Consider the following 16,153-nt stretch of genomic DNA (forward strand, 5'->3'; position numbering starts at 1 on the left):
GAAACACATATGCCGACAATTGCATCCACGCACAAGCGCATGCACCGATAGAACACTCTGATCAATTGTTGCCCTCTGGCTGTGGTGGCTTACCGTGACTGAGGAGGGAGCCTGGTTAACACCCAGTAGTTCACTGCAGTGCAGCGTTCATCCAATCGTGGTTCCCTCCATCACAGAGACCAGTAAGAAACACACTAATGTGTTATTTTAATGCAAAGACATGCTAGGATCCCATTACACTACAATTTCTGTCGAAGTTAGAACTCATTTTTCAATTCTTACCTTGGTATTCAAACTAAAACTAATACAATTGAAGATAAATTGACCATATTAAGAAACATTTAACAACAAAAAAACAACATAATGTATTTAGAGAGGGGCAAGTAGGATGGATTTAACCCATGTTAAAAGTTTTATTATTGTACAGAAGAGGAAATTGAGTGACGGATGTCAGCTCTTTAAAGAACAGTGATCTTACCACAATTTCTATTGAATTTTAGAACTCCAGAGTATACAGCATCAGTCTCATTAAAGCATTGAAAAGCATTTATTTCACCCATTTTCTTTGTTTACAAAGATGGCAGTGTGCAAGAAGACGAGGCTTTATATGCAGAAGCGAGCACAGCTACACCCTTTTATTTAATCATATAGAGGCAAAGAAAAAGGCCAGGTGTAGAGAGGGGAAAACAAAAGAGGTCCAGAGATGGAGAAGTAAAGAAATGCTGCAATTTAAGAGGCACAGAATGATCTCGAGATTAAAGTTATTTATGTAAAGGAGGAAAAGAAAACAGACAGACGAGCTCCTCAGCTGCCCACAGTCACAGAGGTCATGACAGGGTTGGCAGCATTCTCAAGGTTAGTGAAGCAGGTCTTAACCAGATGCCCATTGGCTGGAGAAACACTTTGATCTTCCTCAACAACTACTGCTGAGGTGCCCCTGAGCAAGGCACTTAACCCCCTAACTGTAGCAGCACAATCAACAAGAGAAGTCTGCAGTTACACTGAGCTTCATCTCCATCTACATTGGTGCAACTGCATAAACAAAAAGTAGGGAAACACACAACCCTGCATACAGATGAAAATATGATGATATCGCAATAATCTCACTTTATATTTCCCCCTGTGACTCTTCATGATGTTCATCCCACACACACACTGCAGGACATCAGTGTGTTCCCCTCGCTCCAGCATCACAGTGATAATTAAAACCAGCCAGTACACAATGACACGGTGATTCAATTCTCATTACAGAGATATATCATACTGACATATCCCCATGAATGATGTGCCTTAACCTTCCTGCTGTACTCGGGTCTTTCGTTGCATCAAAATGGCTGTGAAAACGGGTCATGAAAGACCCGAGCGCAGCAGGAAGGTTAAAAAAAAACAAAACACAAAAAAACCCCCAAATAAACTATTCTAACTTAAAATATGACTGTTTGTGATGTGCAGGTCCTTCAGATCTCTTCCTGTGTTTTGTGATACTGCACAGTATTAAAGGGTAACTTGACCAGAGAATGAAACTTTGAGAGCATTTGCAAATGTATCCAACTACAATGACCACAAAATAACCCTGTGTGGTTAAAATGCATTCATAACTTGGTGAAGTTAACTCAACATACACACCGTATTATAAGGAATAACTTATAATAAAGAAGCTAACAAAATCAGATGCAGGAGTTAGTGAATTAATCAATTCGTCTATTGACAGAAAATGTATATGCATTCATTTAAATGATCTATTAATCATTTTAGTTGTTATCGAAAGAAATTTGTTAAATATTCTCTGTTCCTACGTTGTAAAATATGAGGATGGTATGCCTTTTATGTGATAGCAAATTTAATATTTTGGGTGTTTATACTTCTTTGGAAAATTATAACGAGCTTTTTCATTATTGTATGGCACTTCAAGGAGATGAATCGACAATGAAAAGCATCTTATATTTGCAGCTCTAAACACACTGAAAGAGCTCAATGTAATATTTTTGTCTGATTCTAGAAACATTAATGATGCACGGTCACAAATGGCGATCAAATATATTGGACCAAAATGAAGAGAAAAATATTTATGTTCAATTAATGGCAAAACCTGCATGTCACAAACAGAGGTGTTGTTCTTTAAGCAGTTAAGTGCAAATGTAATCAATACTTTCATCATGAGAGTTTCCCAGATATATCAGCAGCTACGAAGCTTTAAAAATATTTCTAAGCAGTCTTTAAAGTATATATGTTAATCCTGTTTTGTACATCACTTCTGAGGCTCCTTGAATTCACCGTAACGGACAGCAACTTCATCATCTGTGCTGCCCCGGGCATTGACACACAGAGTGCAGGTCAGTGAAGAGGGAAGAGTGCATGAGAAGTGCTGAGCCAGACCCAGGGCTGGTCCAGGGTCAGTGCAAGACAGTGGCCAGTAGAGGGCATCAGACCTCCGTTTCATCGTTGGGTGGTTCCTCCTTCAAACCAGCATGCACTGTATCCAGAGGGTATGTTGTTGGTGCTGTGCCTGTTGCAGAGCCTTCATCCAAAGCAGGAGTCAGACATTTTTTTTGATGTGATTTGTGCCAAAGCTTCATTCACAATTTACAACAGAAGTCCTTGTGTGCAGTTATGTACAATAAGTTAGAAATCCTAAACAAATATGTAAAACAATAAGTTGATTTCTCCCTATGATATTTCATCACATCATCCACTTCCATTTTAAAAAAAAAACAAAACAAAGGTTAACAACATTCATTTACAGTGTCCTCATCTCAGAATTACTATATTTGTAACTAATATTTGTAATTAATACTATTGATAATACTACATTGACATTGTGAGTTATGAAACTGGATTGATGATGTAATAAATTCAGAGGAGAAAAGAATATATTTAACCACATTTACCATTCGGTAAAAAGGTCCATAGTTCATGTATTTGCATGAATTATGTATGTAAAAAACTATTTGCATTCTCAGTCTTTGTGATCAGTGTTTTGCATTGAACATTTCCAAGTGCATACAAATTTCCTGCAGCACTGCAGTGTCTTGGTGTTATACCGCAGCCCCTCGCTCTCCCTGCCTCACTCTCCCTCCCCTATATCTCCTCTGCCACTCAGCCTCACCTCTAAAGTCTTTCTAGGAAACACTTTCTCCCACTTTCTATCATGACAGACTGCTTTTCTCATCTTCTTCTTCCCTGTTCTCTTGTGATTGTTTCTCTTAGTCCATCACAGTTTCTATAAAATCTTCACAATTCTGTAAAATCCTCCCTTTCAGTCTCCAAAGCCGCCCTTGTCCTTTGTTCATATTGCTCCAAAGCTACATTTTTTTTTAATGTTCGGTCACCTCACCCTCCACTTCATCTGACATGATCTGTGATGATCAACGCTCAGCATTTACTCTCATCCACATCTAAATGTACAGTATACATGACAATGAAGAGCCAGTGTCTCTCCCTCCTTTCCTAAAGCTCCCTCTTCCTAACAGGGGGAGGCGCTCATGTGCACGTGTGTGTGATAGTGAGGGGGAGGTACGGGGGATGGAGGCATGGCCATTGGAAGAGCTTGGCCTTGGGGATGTGAGGAGTGCGACCTGGGCAGGGTGTGTGTGGAGGGGTAGCCGGCGGACTGCTGCGGCATCGGGTAGCTCCCTGCAGAGGAAGATCCAGAGGGTGGGCTGCCAGGGCCGCCCGCTTGGAGGTTGCTTTTTGGCGGCGCCGGTGGTGTCTGTTTGAGCTGGATGGAGATGTCGCTGGACGCCTCGGAGGTGCTGCGGCCTCGCTTCGGCAGAGGCCAGGAAGACTCTGGGTGGAGGAACTGGCCGCTATAGTCGCTGCTCTCGGACAGGCGGGGTCGGTAGAGTGCTGGGTGGGGGCGATACATCTCTTCTTCTGCGTAACGCTTCATGAACAGATAGACCGACATCACACCGGCCCCCTGAGAGAGCAAGTGAGAAGAAAAAGCAGTAGGAGATGAGGGGAGATTATAGGCAGCAGGGAGAGAAGGATTTAGTTACATAAATAAATTGAGTTCGGAGACCAAATCAAATTTCAAAGAAGCAGGAAAAAGTGGCTGGGGAGATTAGATAAAAACGGACTAATAAAAGAGATGTGAAAAGGGCTGCAAAATAGAAAAGTCTAAGGACTGTGCTCATTTCACTGCAAAGTTGTGTCAAAACATAAAATAGATTTAAAGGTAAAACAAAAGTGGAGGAGGAGATACGAGTTAGGAGAAGACAGTTGGTTTACACTGAACTGTCCACTGCACCACGTTAAGAGCAGTGCTGCTGCTGCTGCTGCTACTGCTGCTGCTGATGATGATGGGGGAAGAGACAGAATAAGAAGGGGGAGGGGAGGAGGGAGGAAAGAGAGGTGGGAAGATGAGCAGAGGAGGCAAGCTGCACCATTCATGGATTCACACGAGCACAGATGCAGTACTGCATCATAACCACAGATACCTCACATCACATCCTGAATACTGATCACCATACCTGCCTGCACAGTCAGCAGACAGTACCTGTGTATACGTGTGCAAACACACACACACACACACACACACACACACACACACACACACACACACACCAGTCTGACCTCTTTGAGTAAGAAGGAAGAGGCAGCGAAGGCGAAGGACCAGCCGTAGTGGTAATTGAAGAACTGCTCGGGCTCCCTGGGCCGGTTCATCACCTCGTCATTAATACTGGAGATATAGAGCACCAGGCCCACCACCAGACTGAGGCCTGCACACAGCACATTAACAATGACAGAGAGTCAGAGAGAGAAGAAGAGTCAGATACAAGAGCGAGCAAGGAGGTCATTATATAGCCATCCAGACAGACGCACCAGTGAGGAAGAGAGAGACGTGGAGTGACCATTTTCTAAATGACTTTTAGAGGAAAGTGTTTAAGTGTTGCTTAGTGTACATAATCTCAAGGGTTTTATTTGTGGTTCATTTCAGGCATCAAAAACACTTTTGGTCAGATTGTGTTTTTTAAAGTAAACATGACATGTAATGCTTTTAACTTGTTCAAAATGTAAGCAAGAACACAGTTTTTCCTTAAACTTAATGCAGTGCTTTGAGAATTTAAACTGCTATAGTTGCTACAAACGGATGTTGTGCGTTTTGTGACTTAGCAGATCCTGTCATTGAAGAAAAGAAACCAGCTCAGTGACTTCAAACCACATCTATTTATAAACAGACAACATTTTAATCCCAGTCACATCCTCATTGGGGATTAAGTATTCATTGAAATATTTTCTCATTATTTTTTATAAATGACATAATTCAGGTGGTTTCCCTGGAGCTTGATGTTCAGTGCAGTATATAAGGATAATTTCTAGGAGGCAAGTTAGCCTGCAGATATCCATTCAAATTAAACCATTTCTTTTATTTTCTTCAGTTAATTGTCATACTGTGTGTTATCTGGGCTTGTACAGTTATAATTGAGTTTGTCTTGACAATCACATTAAAGAAATGCTTGAAAAAAGAAACGGGTTACATTTTTTTTTTAAGGAAATAATGTCTCATTGTGGCTCGACAAGGTTTTTCAACTAATGCAGCATGCTGTGAAAACTTGGGTGAGATTTCAGAATAATCACTGAATGGAAAACCAGAAGTTGCTTTCAAAACAGAAAGAACGACTCTTTTCACCCAAAAGCAATCCATACAACATTTAAACCCTCTTGTTCCAGTGACACTTACATACTCTCTACACTGCCTTAGAAATGTTAAATGCATGAGATACAACATATGGTCTACATCGAAGAGTCAATATTCAAAGAAAGCTGCATGCTGTAAGCACCAAATATGAGTATTTTTAGCTTTCACTGCAACATTCAAATGCACCACAGGGCTGTCAAGGGGTTATCTCCTTAACATAAATGGCTGCTTTAAGAGGTTTTGTTGCCAATTTAAAATTGAAAAGCAGAGAAAATGCAGAAACCGTGCTGCTGTCAATCCTGGAGGGGAAGTACATCTTTATCTGAGGAGTGCAGAAAAACTGAATGAAACACGCATGCTCGTGTACGGTGACAGCAGATTAGGGCAACGAGAGAGTGTTTGTGTGTGTAAGACAAAAAGGAAACAAAAATGGAGGTGAATGCTGCAAGAACACACATTCATACGCAAGATTGTCTGCGGTGTGTTTGCTGGAGGAAGAGAGAAACAAAGTCGCAGGAGGAGAGAGAGAAAGAGAGCAACGTCAGCCTCGAACCAAGCTGAACATCTGTGGCTTCGTGCAGATTTTTTTTTTTTCCTATCTTCTGCTGTGAATTTGGTTTAAACCAGAACATGGAGTCACTGTACTCAGCCTCCAGACCCAAACTACAATATTTACCAGACCACTGCGTCAGTGATGCCAGTGGAGTGTCTCTCAATAATCCGCACACGCCACCACAGTAATAATACACTGTGAATGAAGGAGTGAGGAGGACATGGGAGGAAGGAGAGGGAGGGCTGAGTGGGGGGGGGGGGGGGGGGGGGATAGTGTGGGGAGGGCAGGAGGGAGGCAGTGTTCAGAGAAAGTAGAGAGAGAAACTCAGTGCAGCAGAATATCTAACTGCTGAAAAGCAATTTGATACACTTGCCCCTTATTATCACGCCATAATTAAAACCCCTCATAAAGTAAAACACTGCAACACTTCCAGCACAGCCTATAAACATGATGTAACCTCCATTACATAACACTTATTATTCTGCTTTAGCACAAAGTCCCCACAATGGCACGTCAGAGCCGTCATATAAGACTCTGTTTGATGCTCCTCTGAGCTCTGCAGTGCTGCTTCCTCTTCAAAAGTGTCAGGAGAGACAACAGACTGAGAACAACAGCTCCAATTTGGCTCCTTACAGTCTTGGCGCCACACACAAAGCACAAGAAACGAGAGCATTACAGCCATCTGCTGTTCAAGAAGGTTAACTGCACTAATGGAAAAAAAGAATCCAGCTCGAAAACCTGCTCATGAAGCTTAGAAGATGTTTGTGCACACTTTACACACAACACATGGAAAACAGAGGGAAGTCTGAACTCAATTCTATTCCTGGCAAAGTCAAAATAAAAGAAGACTCTGGTAAACTAACCATGTCACCTTTTCTGATGACAGCCTACACACCTGTATCACAGACCAGAAATAGAGCCGTGATGGAGTGTGTCCACGTGTGACACACAGGACACACTGGGCTGCTGTAATTAATCACTGAGTGAGTGAGTAATGACAGCAGGACATGAGTAATGGGTCCCACCTGAGAGGATGAAGAAGATGCCGGACACAAAGGCCAGGATGGTGCGCTGAGGCCGGATGTGTCCAATGTTACTGATGACGAAGGCTGTGAAGACGAAGAGCAGCGACACCATCGGGAAGGGCGTGGCTGTACGCACCATCTCTGCAGGGACGAAAGGTCGGTGTTAGCATGTGGGATGTGCCCATAAACTAGTGGAGGAGGTGAATGATAAACCTTAGGAGGTCTTAGTTAATACAATCAGAAGTGGTGAAATATATAATTTAAAGTATAAACAATTATGTGGAGATACTTAGCTGTGACTACTACCACTAAAGTTGGGATACAAGAGGCAGTAATCCTTTCTAACCGTGACCTGCTGTTTACAAGATATGGACACATTTCTGATTGCTTTTTAATGATGGACAGAGTTTTGATCTAAAATGTTGATGGGAAGTAAAAACATGGTTGTAAGTCTGTAAGATTACAGAGAAATAAAAGTTGTATTAGTACAATTTATTGTAGTTACATAGCACATAGCAGAGTTTTCACCACTGCCTGAATATGTAAAATGTATTGTATTGCATGTAAAGTCATTTTACTTCAATTATTTATTCATTCAGTATTATTATATCTATATTAAAATCATTGCTGATGATGGACTAATGGCAAGTCCTGATGTTCAAATCAAAGTTTTTAGATTTTTGTGACTCTAAACAATCAAACCAATCATTATTTATTTATGTTATTGACTTTTATTTATTTTTGATTAGTATTGTTTAATCATTATAATTTAAGTCTTGCTAGATTGTCTGTGTTGCTCTGTGAAGCACTCTGGGTTGCATGTTTGTGTGAAAGATGCTAAATACATCAGGTTAAGTAATCGATTAGTTGATTGCTGATTAACGTCTGATTAACGTCCTGATGATCAGGTAATTGAATAATTGAGTAGTTGTCGCAGCTCTAATATTATGTTCAGATTTCAGTACCCACAATCAATCAGCAGGGGGACACTGCAGCTGCAGAGTCAGCTCGTGTAATATCACTGCTGTGTTTTACTCACTCAGGATGTTTGCAGTGTTTTCAGTGGTGATCTCTATTTCGGGTTCGGTGAAGTACTCTGATGCAACACATCTCCCGTTTTCTGATCCTGTGAGGAAACACAGAAAATGGAAAATGTTTGGGGTATGCTTTTAGGATAAAAGTCAGTGATGCATGAAGAAACAAAACAAAACCGAAAAAAAAAAAAAAAAAAAAAAAGAAAGCATGTGGGTCTGTGCAGTTGTGCTCACAGGTAACGATCATGTTTTATGACAGCTGTGATTCCAGAGGCTCGCTTTCTCTCTGTCCTGCCCTTCCTGCTCTCTCACTGCAGGTTTGTTCTACCGCTTTCTGTGTGTTTGTCGCTGTGAAGATCTGTACATATAGCACACACACGTACCAGCATCGTTTCAACGTGTGTGTGTGTGTGTGTGTGTGTGTGTGTGTGTGTGTGTGTGTGTGTGTGTGTGTGTGTGCGTGTGTGCGTGTGTGCATGTGTGTCAGAGTATGATCATGCATGCAAATCCTACAGTCATCATTTAACTTGTAAATAGATATATATACATATGCACAAATTGTTGTCGTATGGTCCTACCTGCCACAAAGCAAACTCTCCAGAGGCCTGAATGCAGTGCCATCTTCACCTCCATGCTCTGGTTCTGCTGCAGGATGATCCCCTCCACCATTATGAGCCAGTAGTCTGTGGACACAGCCACCCCCACCAGCAGCAGCCCGCAGGCTCCAAACACCGTGGACAGGATGGTCAACGCGCGGCTGCTGCACGAACTCATCTGGAGGGCAGAGTGAGAGAGCGAGCGGTGTCAGAGGAGAACATCAAAGCTGCAGACCCAAATAATATAGGTACATTTGAAGGGGTCACGGAGGGGAGGTCATTAAGAGAGGCATACTGAGACAGACATGTGACGCGCACACATGGGGACACATTCAAACAGCTACCGGCTCTCCTCCTGTCTCGCCTTGTTATTGCTAAAGACGAGTTAGTGACACATTCACTGGCAACCAATCCAGTTAAAGGTCAAAGTGGAGCTAATGCAACAAATGATGACTTCACCTATTAATTTGGACAAGCATTTACAAAACTGAGTGATACAGTAGATATAAGCGCGCGCGCGCACACACACACACACACACACACACACACACACACACACAGATAAGGAAGAAGGAGAGAACTTGTGTGACTCACACATGGTCTTTCTGTGACTTAGTTCTGGTCGACTGGGAAAGACTTCAGTGCGAATCCTTTGAGCATGCTGTCTGTATGGATTTATGAGTCTCTGTGCATGTTTGTGTTTGCGTGTGGTTGTTTAGCCACTAGCCTCTGCCTAATTTCAATCGCTGTTAAGTATCATCAGCTTGACAAGTAATGGAAGATAAATGGGAAACCCAGAGCAGGGGCGATGTTTACTATAATCACCCTCATTTTGATGAGATATAAAACACATTCTGGGTTATCAGCTACTGAGAGGATCATTAATGCAGATGACCAGTTTGAAAGTCAAATCTTCACTTTTCCTTTAATGATTAACAGACGCAGTATTTTCACCTCTTGCTTTTTTATTTTCAGGTTAATTTTTTGACTGAAACCTCTTTAAACCTTTCGTCCGCATGATGGTCTAGATGAAGGTAGAAAGACATTTTTCTGCCCTGGGTTTTGCCTCTCACGCTACATAAGGGCTGCCCCACCTTATTAGCAGAGGTTGTTGGAGCAGTATAGAGACTCAATACCTGCAGACATCCCTACAAATGAATGATTCTGCAATGTTGTTTGCATTTCAATTTTGTGCTAATTAATGTTTTTTTTCCCCCACATATGATACATCGACGAGGTTTTTGATTTGTTTTGTAAAACTTTTCCAGGTTTATTCACCGGTGGTTGTTTAATACTTTGATTCAGGAACTCGGATTCTCATGACTTGATATGTAGCTTCTTTAAGTGGCTGAACATCTTGTCTGTGAGTGAATGCTGAGACTCTCACAGTGTATCTTTGCAGACTGTGCAGCCATTAAAGTACTTTCAATTCATTTAAAATTAAATGTGACAGAGTAATAACTTTTGGAAAGAGCCCAGTTGTGGCTACAAAGCTGTGGATTCACACATCTGTATCAAACCATTAAAAAAACACTTCAGTTTCACAATGTTTAGCATTTACACACTCCCACATGATAACCTGTACTGTGCTGTTTAATCCTTGACCTGTGGTACACTATAACCTTTACTGTCAGAGCAGGATTCGACCTGAAGGAGATCGATCTGAAGGACAACAATCTGAAGGAGATAGAGGAGACCATCAGCTTCCAGCACCTGCAGCAGCTCGTGTGGCTGAAGCTGTTGTACAACCGGATCACCTTCATCCCTGTTCAGATCAGAACACTTATCAACCTGAAGAGGCTTCATCTGAACAGGAACACTGTACTACAGCAGCAGCAGGGATGAATCCAGCTTCTCTTATGAGCGAGGCACATGACCGTCCAGTTTTGGCGATCATGTAACAACTCAAGCGTCACTGTCTTGTTCTTGCAGTGCCTGACAGTAGTGAAATCAGGCATGTTCCTCTGCTGATGAAACACAGCTGCTTCAAGGTTAGAAAAGATTTGCGTTTGAGCTTTTCCTCACTGAGCTAATATTTGCATACTCGTAGTCTACCTGTCATTTTTATAAAATCTCCACAGTGCTGCAGATGGTAGTTTCTCACATTATTTGCTGTAAATCCTGACCCGTTTGGTGCACAAAACCTCCCAGTCACTTATTGTTCTGTTCACTAATAATACATTCAAATACATCATGTTTATGGTCACTAATCAATTTAACATTGACCCTTTATCAAGCACTTTTGAAGGCTTTGACAACAGAAACTTAATGTAAAATTAATAACATGAGTCACACTTTATTACTCTGCTCTTTCTTTGTATGACAAACCTTTTGAAAAGTGGAGTTATAATAGAAACAGCCGTTCTACTGGGGGATAAACTCTTAAAGATTAAGCTTGGCCTCATCTTATCTGGACAGCCATTGTGGGAGACATGACCGCTGTGGAAGTTACTTCAGTGTCTATGCAGCAGCAGGGATGAATAGAGCTTCTTTTATGAGCGAGGCACAGGAGCGATGTGTAAGAACAGAGCTGGCTGCTGGTTAAAGGGTATACATCAGAAAGATCCTCTGAGAAGAGACAAGTTTGAGCATCTGAAAGGCTGAAAGAAGTAGATGAAGTGAAGAGCAAATTTCTAATGGGGCGGACAGATGTGAGGGGAAAAAAGTATGACCAACCACCAAAAAAAATCCAGGCAGACAAACAGGTAAAAAAAAAAAGATGTAAAGCCAGAGCGATTAGAGGGAACAGTTGCCAGATTTACAAAAGGCAGGATGCAAATTGGGACTGTCGTCTGAGACACAAGAGCACAATTGAAGATTTGTAAGAATTCCTAAGGTACACATCAGTTTCCTGCAGCCTTTTTGTTCTTTTTCTAACCAGAGGCTGTAAATCGTACGACAGGCCCGAAGTGGCACTTGACTGGCGGACAAGAGTTTATTCAAGACAGAGTCACAAATCAAAAACCCTGAAATGCTGAAATGACATAGCATGACTGGAGCGCAGATGGACAAGATATTAAGATGACCAGCGAGTAGCGAGGAGCGGGACTCAGGGATGAACAATCGCACCTTCCAGCAGTTGGAGGATGGGCCAGAGTGGTCAGAAACGAGTGGGAATCAATTGGAGTTTGCAACACTGCAGAAATGAGTGGATGTGCCTGAGTGGCTCTCCCAGACTTGTTCAGCACCACGGACAGCACCCTCATCTCTCTCACAGACTGCCAGTCAGAAAGAATCCCACAGCAGAAAAGCATCCCTCTGCTTCATGATAGGGAGGGAGCAGATTCTCTCATTCTCTTGCTCAAACCATCCCAGAAAATCTTTCAAATAGTGGTCGCAGCTTTTGAGGACATGACCAGCGTTATTTGGGATTGAGATTGAGAGGAAAGGAAAGAAAAGAAAATCATTTTCCCTGTTAGATTTGAGATAACAATCCCATTTTGGTGCTCTGAGACAGCCCCCTCAGCTCCTTCATCCAGAAAGTAATGAGCCAATTGAATTGGTTAGATAGGAGCCACAAGGGGGACAAAAGGTTTAACTCACTTTAATCTGTCACAATCTACAGACTGACATCACCTCTAAACCTATCAGGAAAGAGAGGCACCAAGAGAAAGACAGAGTGATGGATAAGAGACGAGGATCTGGACATGCTGCTGAAAACATCCAAGCACAGAAAGCTGTAGAAAGAGGAGAGAACTGAGAGAAGAGGAGAGGATGGGAAGTGTGTTTTGGAGAGAGTTTTTGAGGAAGGAAAAGCAAGGACTGTATGGAGAAGATAGGTTAACAGCAGGGAAAGACCTTGGCCCCCCCAAAAATGGAAGGAGTACCCCACATGGACGCGCACGACGGGAATGCGCCCGCACCGAACTAAAAGGTGTGTTAAACTAACCAACCTTGACTGTTCGGCGTCTCGAAATCAGCCAGAGAAAAATCGATGAACGCACTCACTGGGAAATAAATGACTTCGTGAGGACTAAATATCATGACTCAATGGGTGGGTTTGCTCAGGATTTCTGAAAGCATCTCAGCTGCGCAGCCACACTCTTGTAAAACTCACCATCTTTACGGAGCAGAGCGGATAGTTAGACATTCACACTACATTTCGTGTGTACGTAAAGCGGGATCTGTATCTTGGTACAGGACCGAACGAGGCAGTGATATGCGCATAGGCTTGTTTAGAACCCCCCCCCCCCTCTCTTCCTCCTCCTCCTCCTCCTCCTGCTGTCACACACTCTCACGCGGAGTTTTGAGATGATAAACACAGCGCAGCGGACATGTGAGCGACTCAGACAGACAATTGGGATGAAATGGAAAAATAATAAGAGCTGTTTAACGACTGAGCTGTCAGGCTACAATGATTTTTCTGTGCGCTCTCAAATGAACATGATCTTTACGCTAACACGACACGAGGACTCAGTCACCGCACACATACACGCACATTTTTTTTTTTTTTAAAGACCGAGCCAGGTTGAAAAGGCGTCATCATTGCAATTGCTGCCAAAACAAAAAACAAAAAAACCCCACACATAACTGCAGATCATCAAAAAGAAAAAAAAAATACTCACCGTGCCACGAGAGTCGTGCGCACACGTCAGTAGCCAAGAAACCTCACACCAGGGAGGCTTGGTGGATTCTGGTCTCCCTCTCTCGCTCGCTCTCTTTCCTTTTCTCCTCTTCCCTTACTCTCCCTCTGTCTCTGTCTCTCTCTCTCGCTCTCTCGCTCTCTCTCTCTCTGTCTTCTGTGTGTTTTTCTTTAAGCCCCTTTACCCATCCTCTAAATCCCACACTCTCTCTTTCACTCAATCCGTCCCAGGCACTGCGGTGGTTCGGTTCAGCAAGCTACTTTGGCTACAAAAGAGACATACTGGCGCGGGAGGGGAGAAGAGTTGGAGAGGGTGAGGGAGAGGGAGAGAGAGCGTGAGAGAGAGCGACAGAGAGAGCAAGAGAGAAAGAGAGAGAGAGAGAGAGAGGGGGGGGGGGTCAAATCTCTTCATTATCCGATTCTAAATAATGTTATCTAAATTTCTTTGTTTTTCTTGTTGTGTAGTAGTGCAATAATTAAGTTGCATTTTCTATACAATAGTAGTTTTTTTTTTTATGTATAATGTGGTAATGTGCAAAAACATTTCAAAACTTATTTTTATCTCGTTTTTTGGGGCTGTATAGTTACATTTTCATTATTTTTATGTACTGTTTTTCTTTTGTTATATTTCTATTTGTTGTGTGTGTATTCGTTTCAATTAATGTTTCTGTAAATGTGTTAATATACAAATACTAGTCTGTAAAACTCTGAGTCTCCTTAACCTAAACAAAAAACATCATACAAATAAATGCTTCTAAAAACTACTCATCTGATTTCTCACCTTTTAAATTAGAGGTATAGATGATTCATAAAATGTGAACGTTGTAGCCCTACGACAGTACTGTACTTGTATACAGAATAGCATTGTACAGTAAACGTAACAATAAGAAAGAATATACAATGAAATAAAAGTTTGCAAAAGTAAAGAGAAGCAGAAAGAGAGTGAGATGCAGTTTGATATGGATTGCAGAGGAGAGGCAGGTGGAAACCTCAGCCCCAGATTTGACAGATTTAAAGCGTTAAGTTTGAACAGATATAAGTTTAAAAAAAACAAAAAACCACAGTATATCACATGCTCTCAATATTGAACTTCATGCAAGACCGGTCAAACACTTTCATTTAATCTCCCATTATGAGCGCAGATGACTACCAGTCTATGTGTATAGCTAGTAACCTCTCCCTCCCTCACTCCTCCTGCCTTCTCCTCCTCCTTTGTCTCCTGTGGTCCGTGTCCCTTACTCTATTTTTAGCTGGCTGGTGGAGGAATCCTATATTTTTAGTAACGATATCAATAGTCTACAGCACACTCTGACCTCAGGGCGTGAGCTAGAGTGAGAGAGGGAGAGGAAGGGGTGAGAATGAGAGATTGAGGCGAGCAAGAAGCAGAGGAGGACAGTGACAGAGGAAGAGGAGGCAGCACTGAAGAAGAGGGATGATATCATGTCACAGTGACAGTGAATGATGGACTGCACGTACAACTCCCACCAGTGAGCGCTGGAGTTTCAGTTACACAGAGGCAGATGCTGTCAAGGTTGGAGAAAAGGTTGTGTAAAAGGAGTCAAGAGTCGACATCAGATATACATCATGTGAAAAAATTACCTAGTTGGATTTATTTATTTTTTTAAACACCATTACAGGCTGCATTTTCTGTGATATTTGCCTCCATTTGACACTTCTCAGTAGTGTAAAGCGGTTTAGAAACAAATTACCGACCACTGAAGAACTTCATCTGCCATTTGAAAATTGTAACCATATGAAATTCATGAAAACACGAAAGTCATTTAATATGTAAAAACTCAATAAAATTATACAAACATGAACCTCAATGTTTTTCCCGCCACAGCAGCATGTTTGGCAGCAAATACTTTTATATTAGTTTAAATTTCTCCAGTCATCTAATGGACCAAACTATCTTTAGTTGTGTTTATTCTGCTCTACATCCTTCTCCCACGTTCACTGCCTGAACACCATTAGTAGCGAATATATAATAATAATAATAAGACCAGATCATAATATTGACGTAGAGGCCGGGACAAGACAAGACAAGACAAGACAAGACAAGACAAGACAAGACAAGACAAGACAAGACAAGACAAGGCACGCATATCAGCAGTCAACTACAGAGATATTTCAAAGAGATACTAACAACAACAGTAAATTCTAACAACGTGATTTATAGACAGTGACATAAAACAACGCAGTAAAGCATTTACAGTGCAGAACTGACAGAAAAGACAAACAGAGAGGCAGAGAGATGAAGGGCAGATAGAGAAGGAGAGAGGGAGGTGGAGAGGGAGATGGGAAGTTGATGAGATTTTAATGTGAAGGTCAACTTGTTATAACTCAGATCTCTACGGGGATATTAGTCCCATCATGATGCTGGAGGGGCTGCGGGGGGGCTAAGGGGGCGGGGGTGGGGTGGGGGGGGGGTTGCTTCAGAAGAGGAAGAAGAGGAGGGAGTGAAAGTGAGGTGCTTGAGAGGTGGTTTTGCTGGTTCGACAACTCCAGTATCCACAGTAAACAGAGGGGTCAGCATCTTCTCCGTGTGTGAGCGTGTGCACATGCTGGAGATTGCACTTTTGAGCGCGAGTATGTGTGAAAGTGAGGGAGAGGGAGCGAGCGTGACAGGGAGGCGTGTGGAGAAGACAAAGCGAGAGAGGCTATGCATGTTTGTTTCTCAGCGGCTTCACACAACATCACAGAATGAGACGTTCTTCTCGTG

General features: G+C 42.2%; 1 protein-coding gene across 1 annotated transcript; it reads right to left on the reverse strand.

Annotated features, from left to right (window-relative positions):
* Positions 1-528: 528 nt before the first annotated feature.
* cacng7b (calcium channel, voltage-dependent, gamma subunit 7b) lies at positions 529-13,700 on the reverse strand. The gene is made up of 6 exons (XM_069142596.1): positions 13,415-13,700; positions 8,832-9,027; positions 8,259-8,345; positions 7,220-7,360; positions 4,576-4,721; positions 529-3,919 (listed from the first exon to the last, which is right to left on the reverse strand). Exons 2-6 carry the CDS (start codon positions 9,025-9,027, stop codon positions 3,464-3,466), a joined length of 1,026 nt encoding a protein of 341 aa, XP_068998697.1. The 5' UTR covers positions 13,415-13,700; the 3' UTR covers positions 529-3,463.
* Positions 13,701-16,153: the final 2,453 nt, after the last annotated feature.

Source organism: Embiotoca jacksoni, unplaced genomic scaffold (assembly GCF_022577435.1).
Source record: "Embiotoca jacksoni isolate LCO1_2020_lvr unplaced genomic scaffold, fEmbJac1.0.p SCAF_11, whole genome shotgun sequence".
Lineage (NCBI taxonomy): Eukaryota > Metazoa > Chordata > Actinopteri > Embiotocidae > Embiotoca > Embiotoca jacksoni.